This window comes from Alternaria metachromatica (assembly GCF_023757995.1).
Source record: "Alternaria metachromatica strain BMP 0045 chromosome Unknown scaffold_1, whole genome shotgun sequence".
NCBI lineage: Eukaryota > Fungi > Ascomycota > Dothideomycetes > Pleosporales > Pleosporaceae > Alternaria > Alternaria metachromatica.
The window spans coordinates 1,072,904-1,088,305 of NW_026055492.1; the positions used below are offsets into that span (position 1 = coordinate 1,072,904).

Below are 15,402 nucleotides of genomic sequence, written 5' to 3' on the forward strand. Positions count from 1 at the left end.
TGCTACCGGACCATGGAGCAAACTGTGGAAGACTGCATCACGAAAGCGTTACAGCGGTGTAGGCAGAGGCGGGGCACGAGGGGCTGACGTACGGCGTGTGCAAGGGTTCGTGCGTGAAAGAAACAATGACCAGAGCTCAGGGTCTATGTGCCAGGCGATTAGGGTACCGACTGGAAAAAGCAAAAGTTGTTCTCCGTCTTCGTCGAGGCGTCGAGGCCGAAAACAGCTGTGCAATGACTGAAGTGGCAGCGCCAAGCCCGGGCCTGGTGGGATGTTCTCGCGCCCAATTTGACCGTGTGACACGTGCGCACGAGATTTTGGTTTCGACACCGCCACGCGCATTGCTGAAGTTTTAATCGTGTATGAGAGTCCCCATATGGAGAGCCAGCAACGCAGTCGTCCCTCTATCATGCTTATATATTTGAAGCCCGCACTCTATGGCGAATTCACGGCGGCAAGAGCTGAGATACAATTCGGTGTTCACGTGCAAAAAGTTGATCAACCCAATAAATCACGAATGAGTAGTCAAGTCTTTCCAGATGTGTACGGATTCTATTAGGTTCTATAGTTTCTCTCTGATACACGAGCCGCTTCTGTAGTAGTGAGCAGACTGCTATTACAATCGGTGTCACGTCTACTTACTATGCGCCTAGATGCTTCGCCGCCCACTCGACGTGATCGTCAGCAAATGTGGCCATGAAGTAGTAGCTGTGATCGTAATCGGGCTGCATGCGCAGTTGAATGCCCTTGTCATTGCCAGCTTCCTTGGCTGCCTTGACGAAGTTCTCCGGTAGAAGCTGGCCTTGCTTGTAGAAGTTGTCTCCAGTGCCCTAGCTCAGTTAGTAAAACGACACAAGACTGTCGCATATGATACGCACCACATCGATGAGCATCTCAAGAGGACCCTTCCATTGCTTGACCAGCTCTGACGCATCATGCTCCTTCCACTTTTGTTGCTGGTCCTCGCCAAAGTATCCCTTGAAAGCTTTTTGGCCCCATGGGCAGTTGATGGGGTTGGCGATGGGTGCGAATGCAGAGACAGACTTGTACATGCCGGGGTTCTTGAGGAACTATCGATGGTGGTCAGTCTAGTCCTCCTGGTATGCAAGCAGCTGACCAACCAGTGTCAATGCGCCGTGTCCACCCATGCTGTGCCCTGTGATGCTGACTTTGCTGGAATCTAGCTCTTTGAAAGACGAGAACAGCGCTTCGGGGAGCTCTTTGGTGATGTATGAGTACATGTTGTAGCCCTTTGACCATGGCTCCTTGGTGGCATCGACGTAGAAACCTGCGCCTGACCCGAAGTCGTATGACTCGTCTTCACCTTCGATCTGTAAGCCCCCTAGTGAGTGGGTTAGTCAAATGCTCCGCGTATAGTCTCACGGTAGGCACGCACTCGGTGAAGTATCAGGGTACACGACAGCGATGCCATGTTTGGCTGCGCCGTGCTGGAAAAACCCCTTTTCTGAGCAGTTATTGCCGGTGCATGTGAGGCCGGAAAGGTAGAAGAGAACTGGGACCTTGGCGCCGGACTTGAGTGCTTGTGGAGGCAGGAACACGTTCAGCTCCATGTCGGTGTTTGTGCTTGAGGACTTGTGCTTCAACTTGAGAAGCTTGCCGCCGAAGGATGCGATGGTGCCTGTGGTTTCGAAAGACATCTTGGACAATGTGGTATAGCGAGAGAAACGAACAGTAGGAGGTTGGAATGCAAACGCAGGTCGAGGGGCCCTTGGAAGTTTTGTGAGCAGGCGCATTGAGTGACGTTGTGCCTGAAATTAGTGCGGGGGACGAATAGCTATGTCGAGCTACCCCACCTCCCTCTAGACTTTTGGCTTGTTACAGAAATCTTATCCGCGGATCCGCACAGGCAACGGACAAGGCTTGGAATTAACGGAGATCGGGTGAGACTCGGGATATAATTGCGCAACCACTCAGAGACTCCTTTCGCCGAAATACCCCATATTTAGCCAAACAAAACTCCATAGCAAATGCAATCAGCCACACCACGCTTCATGTCAGAAGCTCTTCGCAAGTCCAGTCCTCGTAGAAACCATCGGGGAGGTACCGCCGTACAACAAGGGGAATCTTCTTCTCTTGGAGCTCTTTCGCAGCAATTTGCAGAGGGTCCGTCATTCCCTCTACGTCGATCAGCACGGGAGCGTTACCACTGCAATCTCATTAGTCCTTGTACATACACCCTCCCTCTGAAGGTAGTCTACCTGATCTGAAGTGCTCTTGTGCCCAAGACGCGTGCCTTCTCGTACTTTGTCATGTATGGGGTGGTTGTGCGCTTGTCGTTCGGAACCTTCTTGTCCTTTTCGCTTGTGACTGTGTTCTTGGAGGCTTCCTTGGCAGCAGCTGCCGCGTTGGCATCGCCAGATACTACTACGTTGTCGTCGTTGGGTTCGGCATTGTCTGGGTCTTCACCGCCGCCAGGCTGGTCGTCTTCGTCGTCCATCAGATCAGGCTCGGCCTCTTCGTCGAACTCGATGAGGGGCTCGTCACTACTGAAGTTAGAATCGGCGGGACTGTCTCCTACCGTTCCCCTAGCTGATGCGCCCGGTGGAGGAAACCCAGAGATGGAGCTGAACGTACATGTCACCGGCGCCGCCGTCGTAGTCGTCACCGCCATAGTCGGACATGTTTGCAGCAGGTTTCTACGCGCGTGCGTGTCTCTGGAAGGGATGCCGAGAGATGGAGAGGTACGCGTGGAGTATGGGGTGTATGCCTGGTGCGATGCGACTGGCAAAGAAAGTTCGCGATCAGAAATCGCAGGGGTCGGCGTCTGCACTAGCGTGGGAAATCTTGGCGGTCGCAAAATACAGTGGAGCTCGACTTTCGTCCATGGTTCTGCGCATCCACGAGCCGCCTTGCAACCACGCGCACGTTGTATGCAATACTATGGCGCCGAAGCGGAGAAACACCGAAGACGCTGGTGTGGCGCCGCAGAAGAGGTCTCGCAACAGTACCGTAACCCCGAGCACCGTGACGTCGATCCTGAAGGCTAACATTCTCGGAGGTGTTGCGGAGGACACACCCGACCAGGACTATGCGACAGACGACTCTGCTGATTACAAGGTCAATTTCACCGACAACGGCACTTTGAGGGCAGAGAGCGAGGCCCGTCGCCAATGGAACTACGTCTGCCCAACCTGCTCGCAACGCTTCAACCGACCATGTCGCCTCGAGACACACATGCGAAGCCACAACAAGGAGCGACCATTTATCTGTACCGAGCCCGGCTGCAACAAGACGTTCCCTCGTAAAGACCACTTACAGCGTCACCTCAAGAACGCCCATAGCGACCCTGCGACCGAGCGGACATTCACATGCGATTGGACCGGGTGTGGCAAGAGTTTCACCTCCAACGGCAGGCTCCAGAGGCACAGAGACGTCCACGAGTCCAAATTCTACTGTACCGACTTCCCCCCGTGCAACGAGGCTTTTAGGAAGGCGAAGGCGTTGGAGGCACATGTCAAGATCCAGCACATGGACGTCAAGCCCTTCACTTGTTCTCACGTGGACCAAGAGACCGGCGAGAAATGCGCGAGTGGCTTTCAGACTGAGGGCGCATTACAACGGCATATGGGCAAGACACATGCAGACATACAAGGGCAGGGCCACTTCTGCATGCTGTGTGCGACGGCTGGAGTAGACGCGGACACAATGCAGAGCGAGTCTGTTGACACATCCACCATCCCGCCACACTTACCGTCTTTCGCGACAAAAGACGAGCTGAACGTGCACACAGCCGAGTGTCACCCACCTATATGTACACAGTGCGGTCAGAAGTTCAAGACTGCATCCAATCTCAAGACACACTTCGACACCGTCCATGGGCACCCACAAGAACAAACGCAGTTCCCTTGTCCCAGACTAGGCTGTGAGAGTGTCTTCAACCGGAAACACAACCTCACTGTTCACATTCAGACGGTCCACGACAAGCAGTTCAGGTACTCATGTACCCCCGATGCTCTGCAGAATTCAAAACACCCAGATCTCCAAGCCTGGAACGGAGAGAATGCCTGTGGCGCCTCCTTCAAGGCCAAGTCGTCTCTCGATCAGCATGTTCGGAAAAATCATCTTGGTCTCGGCAACCGCAAGCAGCTCCGGAAGGCCGCAAAGTCAAAGAAGAAGCCGGAGCCTTCGATGCTTACCATGCTTACCGGTGTTGGCTATGAGCAAGGCCGCGAGGTGCCCTGTTTGGTGAAGACGTGCGAGTACCGCTTCTACATGGACCGTGATTTACGCCGTCATCTGCTCGCAGAGCATTATATTCCCGAGGACGAGATCGAAGACATGATACAGGAGCGCGATGCTGTCAGTGGAGGGCAGTTCTGGATTGGTGGGTTCGACGACTCAATGAGCATGTTCGACTCTGCTACGCCCAGCATCCCAGAGACGCCTGCTCCATACCTCATGGAGAGCAACATGCCGATGCTACCATATTCTGACTTGAAGAGCATGGATGGGCAAAATGCTTTATTCGATCAGCAATTCGACCAGCTCTCACTCATAAAGGATGACGCTGAGATGGACATGGCGATGGGGTTGGGTCACCTGCCACCAGCCACGGACGCCCGAGAGAGTTTACAATGGGACATGCTAGCCCCCGTTGAGCAGTACAACAGCGATCTCTCTCGTGGCTGAGACAGCGATGCCTGTCAGAGCTGCCGAATGCAATCGTCTGTGGAAGTTGGTGGAGGTTTTCCCATGCCCGATGTGATGGCCGTCAATGATGTTTTCACGAGTTTCACGAGTTTCACGAGTTAGCAAGATACCCAAATAGTAATTAAATCATGTCAAATACGGGAGCGTCCGATACTCCTGCCATGAACCCCAGATCGCAAACTTCCCCATTCGGCCTGTCAATCATGCCAAGCCGTCGATTCTAGCGAACGGCGTTCGGTCGCTACTCGATCGCCGTAGGGGCGGGGAAAAGCTCCGTAGGATCCAGGCGATCGGGCTGCTAGTCCTAGTCTGCCACACCTTTTCTTCACGCCCAAAGCTATGGTTCACTAGTCGATGAGATTGTATTAGCAGAGACCTTATTCTAGTGTGGGCGCCTGGGTCAGACCAGATCTATGGGAGTATCGTTACATTTCTATTTTGGCTTTCCAGAGACGGTGGGTTCAGTGGCTGCAGACTTCATTGTAAACTATCTCATTACAATATAACGTATAACTAGTTATCCAATCAAAAAAGATTGGTCTGTTACATATAAGCGGAGCATTTCCCGTTTTAACAACATCTAAAAACCGTGTGAAGAAAATGCGTCTTTGCAAAGGTACAAAAAGGGTATAAAGTCGCGAAGATGGAAACCCGCCGATGCCGCAAAGGATGGAGAATGACTGTGCGTCTGAGCATTTGTGTTCAAGTAAACGCCTCGCTACGCTGTAAGATGCTGACGAAAATGGTGGTGCTGCCCAAATCGATGTCAATGGGACGAACAGATATCGCACAGACGGGAGGTGCGATGTTTCAGAAATCAAGAGCAGCCAAGGCCGTCGCATCATGCCGCAGCCTTGATGTACTGAGCTAGCAAACTTGCTTCAGGTATGGAAATCGTGTGATCTGCTTTGCGAGGTGGCCAGTCTTCGTGTTCGAGTTCTACCGTCAGAGTCGTGTCGTGCTGCGCTTCCCAGTCACGTCGCCATATTTCAAACCTGAGATCCCACCTTTGTAGAAGCCTCTTTCTTCTTAATTCGATAACGGTTTCAAGCCTTGCCAGCTCCTTGTGATATTCCGCTTCTTTTGCAAACTTCCTTTTCTCGTGCTCAATGCCTAATTGCTGTAGCTCTGCTTCTTGTGCTTCTAGTCTTCGTGCGGTGTCCATCTCTTGCCTTGCTCGTAAGACGTTGATTGCACTCGCGTGTCGTCTGGGAAGATCCTGTTGGATCAATCTTTGGTGGTCCAGCTTCTTCAAGTCTTCCTCCGACACAGCATGCACACGCTCTTGGTTGCTTCTCGTACGTAGGCAATACGCCTCAATATACTTTAGGGCTGTCGCTACGTTCTGTGTCTCTTGAGCTTGTGCTTTCAACAGGTCGTGTTCAGCGAGAAGTTGTCGTTCTTCTAATCGCTCCAGGTCCTCATTGTGCTACATCGCTTGAGTCAGCTGACGTATATCACATCAACACGAATTATACCTACCTGTCCGATCCGTTCGTTCTTATCAATCTCAAGCTGTTCTCCCAATTGTTGCATTGAACAATATTGGTACGCTGACAAGGCTTTTCTTTGGCTGCACTCGAACAGCGAGACACGTGCAAGCTCTTCCTTCTGTTGTGTCCTGTAACTTGCGAAAGCCTCTTTAGCTAACGCCAAGCCGATGCTGATCGCCTCGTGTCGGGTGCGCCTCATTGGAGATTGTGGCAAAGCGGAGGAAATGTCTGAAACTAGAGAGTCAATTATGGGATGGGAACTGTCAGCAGTTGAGGTAACAATTTCGCAATAGTCAGAGTCACGGGAAAGAGGCTCAGGCAGCTCGGTAGCAGTCTCCATAGCGAGCCTCGGGTCGTCTTTTGCTGGGACGCGCTCCAGAATGGATTGCGGTAATGCGCTTCCACAGCAATCGGGCGCTACGTGTGCGCCTCTCTTTAATGACTCTTGTATATGTGCGCGAACGTCGGCGTCAGACGATATGTGACCGCATACCAGCTTTGCGCCTCGAGGCCTGCTGTGATATCCGTGGTGCGGCGCGGACGTGGTGCAAGTACTACTAAAAAGACTTAGTAGGAAGCTGTCATAAGTCACTGTCCATAACGTACCCTGAATCCCTTCTGAACATGGAGAAAATGACGGAGCCCCGTTTCTTCCTTGGTTGCGCTTGCTGTGACGAGGCTGAGCTGGAGATGGCGGAAGGTGTGATGGACAGTGTCGATGATTGTCTTGACTGGAAATCAGATTCGGGACGGTCAACAAAGTCTCGAGACTTCTCAACAGGTGACGTAATCTGTGAGCGTGCTGGAGGTGCCCTTCTTGTGGTTGAGCCGTCAGTGGAGAAAATGAGGTCTCTGGAAGTTCGGGAAGGCGCGGATGTGAAGCTTGTTGACTGCGTTTCTTGAGAGTGAATTGATCTGGAACTTCTCTGATCGCTATCCAGCGTCATAGTCGAGATTGCGCGAGAGATGGTTTCTGGCGGGGGTACGAAACGATAAGAATCGGGGACACCAGATTCGCGAGCAAGCAGCGCCACGTCGGCGTCGAGATGGTCCTCATTCTGATTCATAGGCAGACCCAAGGCTTCGGCCAGATATATAGCATCGTCGAATATGGGAGCCGTGCCGAGCGCAACGGTTTCGTCCCATATACGGTCAGGCATTGCGCCGGAGCGCGCATGCACTTGGCTGTTGACTGATGTCAAGAGGTCGCTACCAAGACATGCGAGCGGCGCAAGGGTAGTCTCTTCTTGCGCAGGACAGGCGGCACCGTTGGGAGGGCGGCACACAAGCTTGGGCGACTAACAGAGGGGTGCAGCAAACAGAGGGCGGGTCAGGTGTCGAGGACGCACGACGGTGTGAGAACCTTGGAAGTGTGGTTCACATACGGATGGAAGGAGTGGGCGCTAGAGCATGGAAGACGGGCGCCCACACGCCCACTCTGCAGCAGGTGGATCATCTGCTGATGCTGCATTCAGCATGTCGCCTGCAAGCCATCCCACCCGCCAAACACCGATATGACATCTGTCCATGGCCCGCTAATGAGTTTGCGCGCGCCCGTCGAACGCGGCTATCCGACCGACGTTGCGCCGTCCTTTTCGTCATGTCGCACTTTACATGTTTCGCGCCGCCAATCAGGCCCGCTTAGTGACGAACTAAGTACCGTTGATATCACTTCGGCTGTCATGGCGATGACGTGCATAGTTCGGCGCCTGTCAGTTCTCCATCTACGACTCGTAGTGGTGTAGCCGGAATACTGTGCCGGGAGCCCACTAGGTGGTTGGAGGATAGCTTCGGCATTGCCGCTTAGTTGCCATGATTTCCGATGTTCTGATGTTCCACCTAGATGGTAGCCGTCCGTGTCGGGGTCATCCTGGAGCATGTGAAGATGATAATTCGGTTGCGACGTTGGTGATACTGCGCAGGGGCTATCGAGAATAAGAAGCGGTCGGATACGCACAACTGTCCAATTTGGTTTCAGCCTGTAGTCGTCGATCACACGGCCGCCTTGATGACGCAGGTGGTGGTCGTTGGCGCATGCTCCACCTGAGTGTACGAATTTGACCCAGAGTACACGCATTTGTATTGCAAGCTTCGTGATGGGCACTACTCTACTGTCCTAAGCGACTACCAAATCGCATGTTGTACATATTCAGCCAAGGCACGCAAGCAAATATGGTACAGTACACAACAGACATGGACCGAGCTACCGGGAAGCCTTCCACACCCAGCAAATCGTCCTGATGTCGCAAGTGAAAAGACGGGTTGAATTCATTAATAGTAGCTTATAACGGCTCGCTCATATGACGTAATGGTGATCATAAGCCAGGCCCAAAAGTGAAACATGCGACAAAAGAAATATATATAGATACATGTGAGAAGTGCGCAGCCTCGTATGCAATGGCTGCTCGTCCAGTTCGATGCCAGACCGAGCTGGTAGAAACGCCTGAAAATGCCGTAGCCATGAAGCGCAAATCTACCCAGAGATAAGGACCCAGAGCAAGAAAACTAAGACTTGTTAGTATGTTGTCAATGTACGAGTGTGCGGGTATACGTACAAATCATCAGCACACCAAACATCTTTGCGACAAGCCACCTGTTGCCTTGCACGCGGCTCCAGTACTTCATCAGCTCACGCTGGGCACCCTCGACGTTGTCTACAACGTCTTCGGTGTTGGCGTCAATGCGCTGGATCTGTTCTCCTTGTTCGGACACCATCTGGGCGAGCTGGCTGAAGATGCCTCCTAGTTCTTGAATAGTAGACTCTATCGACTCAATTGCTCGCCCCCTCTCTTGAATGTATGCGTTCTGGGGCTGGGCCTCTTCCATGAGCAGTAGTTGTGCGTCCGATTGCGGTGCGCCTCGCGTCAGAGCTGACGACCCAGAAGGTTCGAGCGAGAGCAGGTCTTGCTGCGCTGCATTGGTATTCCGGGCGAAGCCTCCTGGTGATCGACCTCGCTGGGGTGTTTGGTAAAGTGGAGAATCTGTCCGGCCGGGCTCGAGGTTGCTGTGGGATTGCTGCGCAGCTGTTGACAGGAATTGCTCCGTGCGGGATCGCGATGCCTGCATGTTCTTTGTTCGCACCTCCAAAACGTCCTTGAAGTTGGTCCCCACGTTGGTTAGTTTGTCGGACAACAGCTTGACGACTTGGCCGTTGTGCTCTCCTTCTTGGTCCACACCGGGTTTCGCCTTGGGGTGTTGCTTCGAGTTCATCTGCTGCAGTGCCCGCACCTGGCCTGACAGTGCAGTCATGTCCTGCTTGATGACAAAGGTGAGCTCGTCAAACTCAACTGGCCGATCGTCAAACAGCGTCTTGCGCTTGGCCAGCTGTGAAAGGCGCTCGAGCTTCTGCATGGTGCTCGCAACACCCCGTGCGACGTCGGCCGCATTGCGCGCAAATTCAGAGCGCTGACGCCGGGGGTTGGCATCTGCCTGTGTCTTCTCTTGTGCTGTGAGGAGCGACTGCCGTTGCGCGCCCGTCTTGGATTGCGCTTGCCGCCGACGAGCCTGTGCAAGAATCGAGCGGAACTCGTCGGTGCGGTCCTGTATCGACACAGCCATGTTGACGATTCGTTGTGGTGGGAGGGAGGGCGAGGGCGGGAAAGGGGAGGCGCACCACCTGTGGGCAGGACAGCAGGCGCTGCGGATGCACAGGCGACGTGGAAGTTGCGCCGAGGCGGGTGGCAGATTTGTGTGCAGTCGCGGATTTGCTCAGGCCCCGTTTGCTCGAGGATCCAAGGCAGCCACGGGCGAGATGCAATTGTGAGGTGATGGCGCGCGACACGCGGTTCGTAGACGGGGCGTGCGAGAGCTGGCGGCGGCGGCGGCGGGGTTTGGCCTGGAGGAGTGACGAGAGACGCGGGATGCAGTCGTGCGCGGCGGTGAATTGGAAGCGGCGTGTTCCTGGCGAGTCGGGCAGAGAAAAGCGGAATGTGTTGAGGGTCGGGGTGAAATGGGGAATGGGGAAACGTAGTTAGTTCCGCGTCGGCCAAACTTGGACGCCCTGCGCCACACCTCCACGGCACGCTATACTGACCGTAGACCCGTCAGACCGCGCGGAGCAGCTGCGTCAAGGGGAGTTGATCGCTAGCTCTCCTTACTCCTCCACCGCGTCCTCTGCGCCCATTCTCGCCTGCCCAGCTGCGCCCGTCGAGTGCGCCGTTGTCGTGATCACGTCGGGCCTTTCGCACGCGCAGGCAGGTGACGTATCCCCCGGAAGCTTGGTCGAGCCCTCATCAACCCTCCCGCCCGGCTCCAGCCACGCTGTCTATCACCACTCCGGCCACCTGCACCACCACTGCCTCGCTCCCCCGGCCCCCACCGTTGTCGCAGACTCCATCTCGGCAGGCTGTCCCTCGTGTCTCCCGGTTGCATGCGCTGCAGGACATAGCTGGCGTTGGGCTCGGCCCTAGTAGAGCGAGAGCGGTGCATCCTAGCCATCTCCGGACCCTCCTACGCCATCATGTCTGGCCCCTTCCGCTTCCAGCAAGAGGAAGCCAGGTCGCCGCTGTACGTACCGCCTCTGCACGCGCATGTCGCCTGCTGTCCTGAACTGACTCGTGTTAGCGATCGGACCGCGTCGCCCTTCTCCGCCGGCCAGCCTGTGTCGTTCAAGACCAATGTCAACCGCGCCAAAACGAAGAAATGGGTCCAGGCGAAGAAGAACGCCTACGACGGCGACGATTGGGGCGGCTACGACGAGTACGACGAATACGGCGTCAACCAGGAGCCCGAGCAGCCACAGCCTCTGGCGCAGCGTTACTATGCCCAGCGGACGGAGCAACCATCGCGCAGCTTCACCGACCCCTCCCAGCAGGCGCCCCTCCCACGACCCCGAAGAAATTCCTTCGAGCACGGCGAGGAACAGCGCGCCTTCTCCTCAACAATACCGCAACCCCAACATGGACACGGCCACGAGCATGAGCAGGGCTACTCTGCCATGCCCCCGCCTCTCCAGACTCGCATATCGCAGGTCCCTGCCGATTTCACCCCGCCGCTCAACACACAGTTTCCCCCGCGCAAGAGTAGCATAGGCCAGGGAGACATGCCAATGTCTACTTCGCCACGATCACGCAATGGCAGTCAGGCATCTGACAAGCCGCTACCCTTCATCAGACCAGCCGACATATACAAGCGGCACCAAGAGGAGCGGGAGCGGGCGTCAATGGAATCATCGCGACCAAGCCTGGACTCTCTTTCTTCTCCGATACAGGACAACGTGGTCTCTCCTCAAGAAGGCGGGCGATCGCTGCAGCCTATGGAAACCGTCGCTGAGCGCAAGAGCGAGTATCTGCCTGATTATGATGCAGCAGCCCCGCACGACAAACAACAACCCCAGCAAAATCAATCCCTTGCGTCACCACAGGATGACAAGGGTCTGCGCTCCGTTGTTGATCAGGCATTTACTCGCGCTGACGAATCGCGTTCCGTTCCGCCAACGCCCATATCAAACGACAACGATTCAACTTCAGACCTTCTGAGGAGCAATACTGGAAGCACTTCCGGAATCAGCCCAATCATGAGCCGCGTGCCCAGTTCAGCAGCCTCAGCACTGAGAAACCGTGATCAAGCAGAAAGCACCACACCCGCCATCGCAGAAGAACCAAGTGAAGTCACGACGCCCGTTACCCAGCCAACCTCTGCGAAGATCGTCGAGCCCATACACCACGTTCCACGAAAACCGTCCCCAGGTCACAATCGCAACTTCTCCAACTCTTCTCTACCGCGCAGCGGCCTCGCTACGCCCACACGCGGTGACAGTCCTGCACGATCCCCTATCTTAGCACCGAGCAGAGACGTACCCGAACCCTCCTCCGCCCTTGTTACCATGGAAAGCAACGAAACTCCGGGCGCAATGGAAGGCGGCCTTAATGGTCCATCCCCTGCATATGCTACTCGCGAGGCTGATATTGCTACTGCTGTCAGGGATGGTCCAGACAATGGCGCACCCGGACTGGGCGCTTCAGAGCTTCAATCACAGAACAACTTCCTCGAGTCGCATAACGCGCAAAGCCCTCTCGATGATGGCTTGCCGCGCGATCGCTCAGAGTCTCCAAGCAAGGGTCGTGTGCAGGCGTTGGCTGGCAAATTTGGAGAGGTGGCATCGTCGAGACGTGGCTCTACACAGTCCAATCGCTCGAGGAACAGTGTTCAATCGTGGGAACGGAGCAACGATAATTCACGTGCGGCGTCTCCAACGAAAGCTAGCCCTTCGAAACCCAGCAGTCCTGTCAAAGAATTTCGTCCCCATCTTCCAGGCCAGTGGGAGTCTTATGCTACTACCGCTATGACACCTTCGGATCTGGGCGAGCAAGACCGTCGATTAAGTTTCGCGAACAATGGTCCGAGTGCGCTCAACAAATCCGATCTGACGACTACAACGGATAAGAAGCCACTTGCCGGGGCATTGTCGGCAGAGACGGACACTCCGGATCCGCTCGCCGCTCTTAGAGATGCTGGAGCTGCAATGGTCAATTCTATCCGCACAACGTTGGGTGCCGATGACCAAACATCCGAGACTCAACAGCAGCAAGCACGTCGTACTGACCACGGAAATATCTATTTACCAAGGCCTCTTCAGCTAGATCGTACTGGCACTTCCGGCTCAAGCGTGCCGCCAACTCCCCCCGCGAAAGACACCCCGGAATCAGAATTTCCGCCACCCCCGCCTTTGAAGGAGAGGCCCTCACAGCCCTTCAAGAGTCAGCCTAAACGACCGAGTCTTGATCCTCAGTTAAGTACTGACCCTTCTGCTGAAGACCAGGAAAGTGACCGTCTTCGCAAGGAGATTGTCGCCAGTCTCAGCCCTTTCAAGGCTCCAGCGTCGCCGGCCAGCGAGTCTAATCAAGCCTCGCTCCACCCCGCCAGCCCAGGCACAAATCGTGCTAGCTCTATTCTGCCCAGTGAGTATGATACCTACTGGGCAGATGAAGATCGGGCTTCTCGTCGATCTTCGCAGGAGACTGAGCGCTATGCTCAAGGTCAGCCATCCGATGCAGCCATGTCTTTTCTCCCACAATCGGAAGAACCGACCAAGCCTGTGATACTCAATCGATTTAGCTGGGAGGCAAGCAACCCGCAACCGCAAACACCAGACCAGCAAGCGCACGGTGTAGCCGCTGTTGAGCCTACAAAAGCCTCACAGGCAACGGAGAGTCGCCTTCCCACTGTGGAACGAGCTGCAGATCAAGAACGACAAGAGTGGTCAGAAGGCCTTCCGGACTCGTACTTTGGCCCAGAGCACACTTTCACGGTTACTAAACCTGACCCTAGTAGTAGCAGTGATATGCCGCAACGATCTGCTTCTCCAACCGTCGATACTGCGCGCTCCGTAACTAGCCCTGCTCGAGAAGAAACACGCTCCCCGGGACTTCATGTTGTCAACACAGAGCTCAATCCCGAAGCCGTGGATCTCCCACCACGTTTCAGTGCGGAGCATGAGCAGACTTCAGGACTCGGAGGATCCAGCTTGAACGAGAAGCAACAGATAGAGCAGCCTGCGGAACATCCCGCAATTGTACCATCTGACGACGAGCCGAAAACACCCATTGCCGTACAGGAGGAGCCTTCGCCGAAGTCGCCAATTACGGACAAACCTCTGGGCGCTCGGGAAATAGCAACGCTTAACACTGCTGCTGAGCGAATTGACACCTACAACAAGACACGCGAGTACTGGGCGAAAGTTGATCATGGCCTTAATGACTGGCTACGCTCTGCGCTCGAAGCAAACCCCGAGCTGGCTACGCAGACGTACCCAGTACAGCGTGTGCCTACAAGCTCGGCACGTCACAGGCACACTGGCTCTCTTGCACTGTTTGGCAAGCTTGGTGGTTCGAGTAGCTACGACGTGAGCGCTGACCAAAATAACAATGCTAGCGTACCAGTTCCCGCGAGCTCAGGCTCTCCCACTAATCCTGCATCCTCTGGTTCAGGATTTGGCGGACGAATTGCAAATCAGCAGATGCAATTGAAAGGCAAGGACTTGCTTCATACTGCTAATGTGTTAGGAGGGAAAGGCATGACCAGTGCCAAGGGATTGTTTGCGAAAGGCAAGAGCCGTTTCGGCCGCGAAAAGGTAGATAAATGATCTCTTCTACCCATTTTCTTTGCTTGGCATTCTCATCGTATGTCACGACTACCATTTTCCTTGGTCCATGGACTACAGCGGGTGATTGGATGTAATCGTATGGATATTGAATGTGGCGTTTCTGACCTTGCTTTGGGCGTTTTCATTCTTTCGCCATTTACGATCGTAGTCCTCGCCTGTAGCTTCATAATCATCTCAACGTAATGCCAAGTCTGACTGAGGCGGCTCAGCTTCCTTACGACGGTGTTGTTTGCTGATGTGATGCGTGATTCAGACCTCCTCGTATAACCGGGCCGACTCTGCTCCTTCTTCGCGCGAAGCTTCTCAAGAGCCCGAGCTCGTTACACGAAGATCGAGAGCATCGTCAGGAGTGCAACTGCTACGCTCCATGACGGAAAAGGAAAAGAAGGGGGAAGTCTCGAACGAAGAGAAGAAGAAGCGTCGATTTTCATTCTCGTCCCAATTTCGGCGTGCCAGTCGCTCCAGAATCAGACCGAGTAGTGTGGCGCTGCCGAAAACTACTCCATCCGTCCTTGACTCGACATCTAAGACCTCGCCTCCCCGCGAGCTCCATCACTACCTGATGGGGGAACGTCGGCCGCATTCTTTCCATGCTCCAGACTCTTGGGTCGGCACTCCACCGGCTACTCTCAACGAGTACTTCAATACTACAGCGATGCGAAGAAGCTCTTCGCAGGCGCATTTGGGCATATTGCCGTCGCCAGCAAAGAGTGCCTTTTCAAACCAGGACAAGGACGCTGAAGACTATGTTCCTCCCGTTCCCCCCATTCCAAACGAGGTTGCCATCAAGCATTATCGACGTAGGTCTAGTCAGGACAGTGCCAGCCATCGGATGTTGCAATCTGTTATTCGGCATTCAACCCCTCCTATTGTTCTGAATAGACATTCGATGCCAGCAGCGATTACGAGAGATCCAAAAACCCTCGATTATCACCCAGCTTTTGCTGACGATAATAACATCTCTGGTGCGCAAGAAAGAGCGAATGACTATAAGACAATGCTTCGTACCCCAGAGGGATCTTTCCAACCAGACCTACCTACAGCAGAATCTGATGATCTCCGACGCGATGGGTTTCAATTCGGGTTCAGTGACGAATCGCCAAAGAGGGTCAGAGATCATCACATCGATGATGA

At 54.5% G+C, this 15,402-nt stretch overlaps 6 protein-coding genes across 6 annotated transcripts; 2 read left to right on the forward strand and 4 right to left on the reverse strand.

The window, feature by feature from the left end:
• Nucleotides 1-641: 641 nt before the first annotated feature.
• Nucleotides 642-1,658, reverse strand: J4E83_000341 (uncharacterized protein; the record flags this gene model as incomplete). Its single annotated transcript, XM_049327304.1, has 4 exons — nt 642-830; nt 879-1,070; nt 1,122-1,342; nt 1,397-1,658. 4 exons carry the CDS (start codon nt 1,656-1,658, stop codon nt 642-644), a joined length of 864 nt encoding a protein of 287 aa, XP_049193449.1.
• A 352-nt stretch (nt 1,659-2,010) lies between these two features.
• J4E83_000342 (uncharacterized protein) lies at nt 2,011-2,642 on the reverse strand (the record flags this gene model as incomplete). Its single annotated transcript, XM_049327305.1, has 3 exons — nt 2,011-2,167; nt 2,220-2,504; nt 2,596-2,642. The coding sequence occupies 3 exons, from the start codon at nt 2,640-2,642 to the stop codon at nt 2,011-2,013; spliced, it is 489 nt and encodes a 162-aa protein (XP_049193450.1).
• A 202-nt stretch (nt 2,643-2,844) lies between these two features.
• Nucleotides 2,845-4,650, forward strand: J4E83_000343 (uncharacterized protein; the record flags this gene model as incomplete). Its single annotated transcript, XM_049327306.1, has 1 exon — nt 2,845-4,650. One exon carries the CDS (start codon nt 2,845-2,847, stop codon nt 4,648-4,650), a length of 1,806 nt encoding a protein of 601 aa, XP_049193451.1.
• Nucleotides 4,651-5,512: 862 nt separating this feature from the next.
• Nucleotides 5,513-6,207, reverse strand: J4E83_000344 (uncharacterized protein; the record flags this gene model as incomplete). The annotated part of the gene is made up of 2 exons (XM_049327307.1): nt 5,513-6,100; nt 6,154-6,207. The coding sequence occupies 2 exons, from the start codon at nt 6,205-6,207 to the stop codon at nt 5,513-5,515; spliced, it is 642 nt and encodes a 213-aa protein (XP_049193452.1).
• Nucleotides 6,208-8,637: 2,430 nt separating this feature from the next.
• On the reverse strand, nt 8,638-9,722 carry J4E83_000345 (uncharacterized protein; the record flags this gene model as incomplete). Its single annotated transcript, XM_049327308.1, has 2 exons — nt 8,638-8,669; nt 8,720-9,722. The coding sequence occupies 2 exons, from the start codon at nt 9,720-9,722 to the stop codon at nt 8,638-8,640; spliced, it is 1,035 nt and encodes a 344-aa protein (XP_049193453.1).
• Nucleotides 9,723-10,623: 901 nt separating this feature from the next.
• Nucleotides 10,624-14,247, forward strand: J4E83_000346 (uncharacterized protein; the record flags this gene model as incomplete). The annotated part of the gene is made up of 1 exon (XM_049327309.1): nt 10,624-14,247. One exon carries the CDS (start codon nt 10,624-10,626, stop codon nt 14,245-14,247), a length of 3,624 nt encoding a protein of 1,207 aa, XP_049193454.1.
• Nucleotides 14,248-15,402: the final 1,155 nt, after the last annotated feature.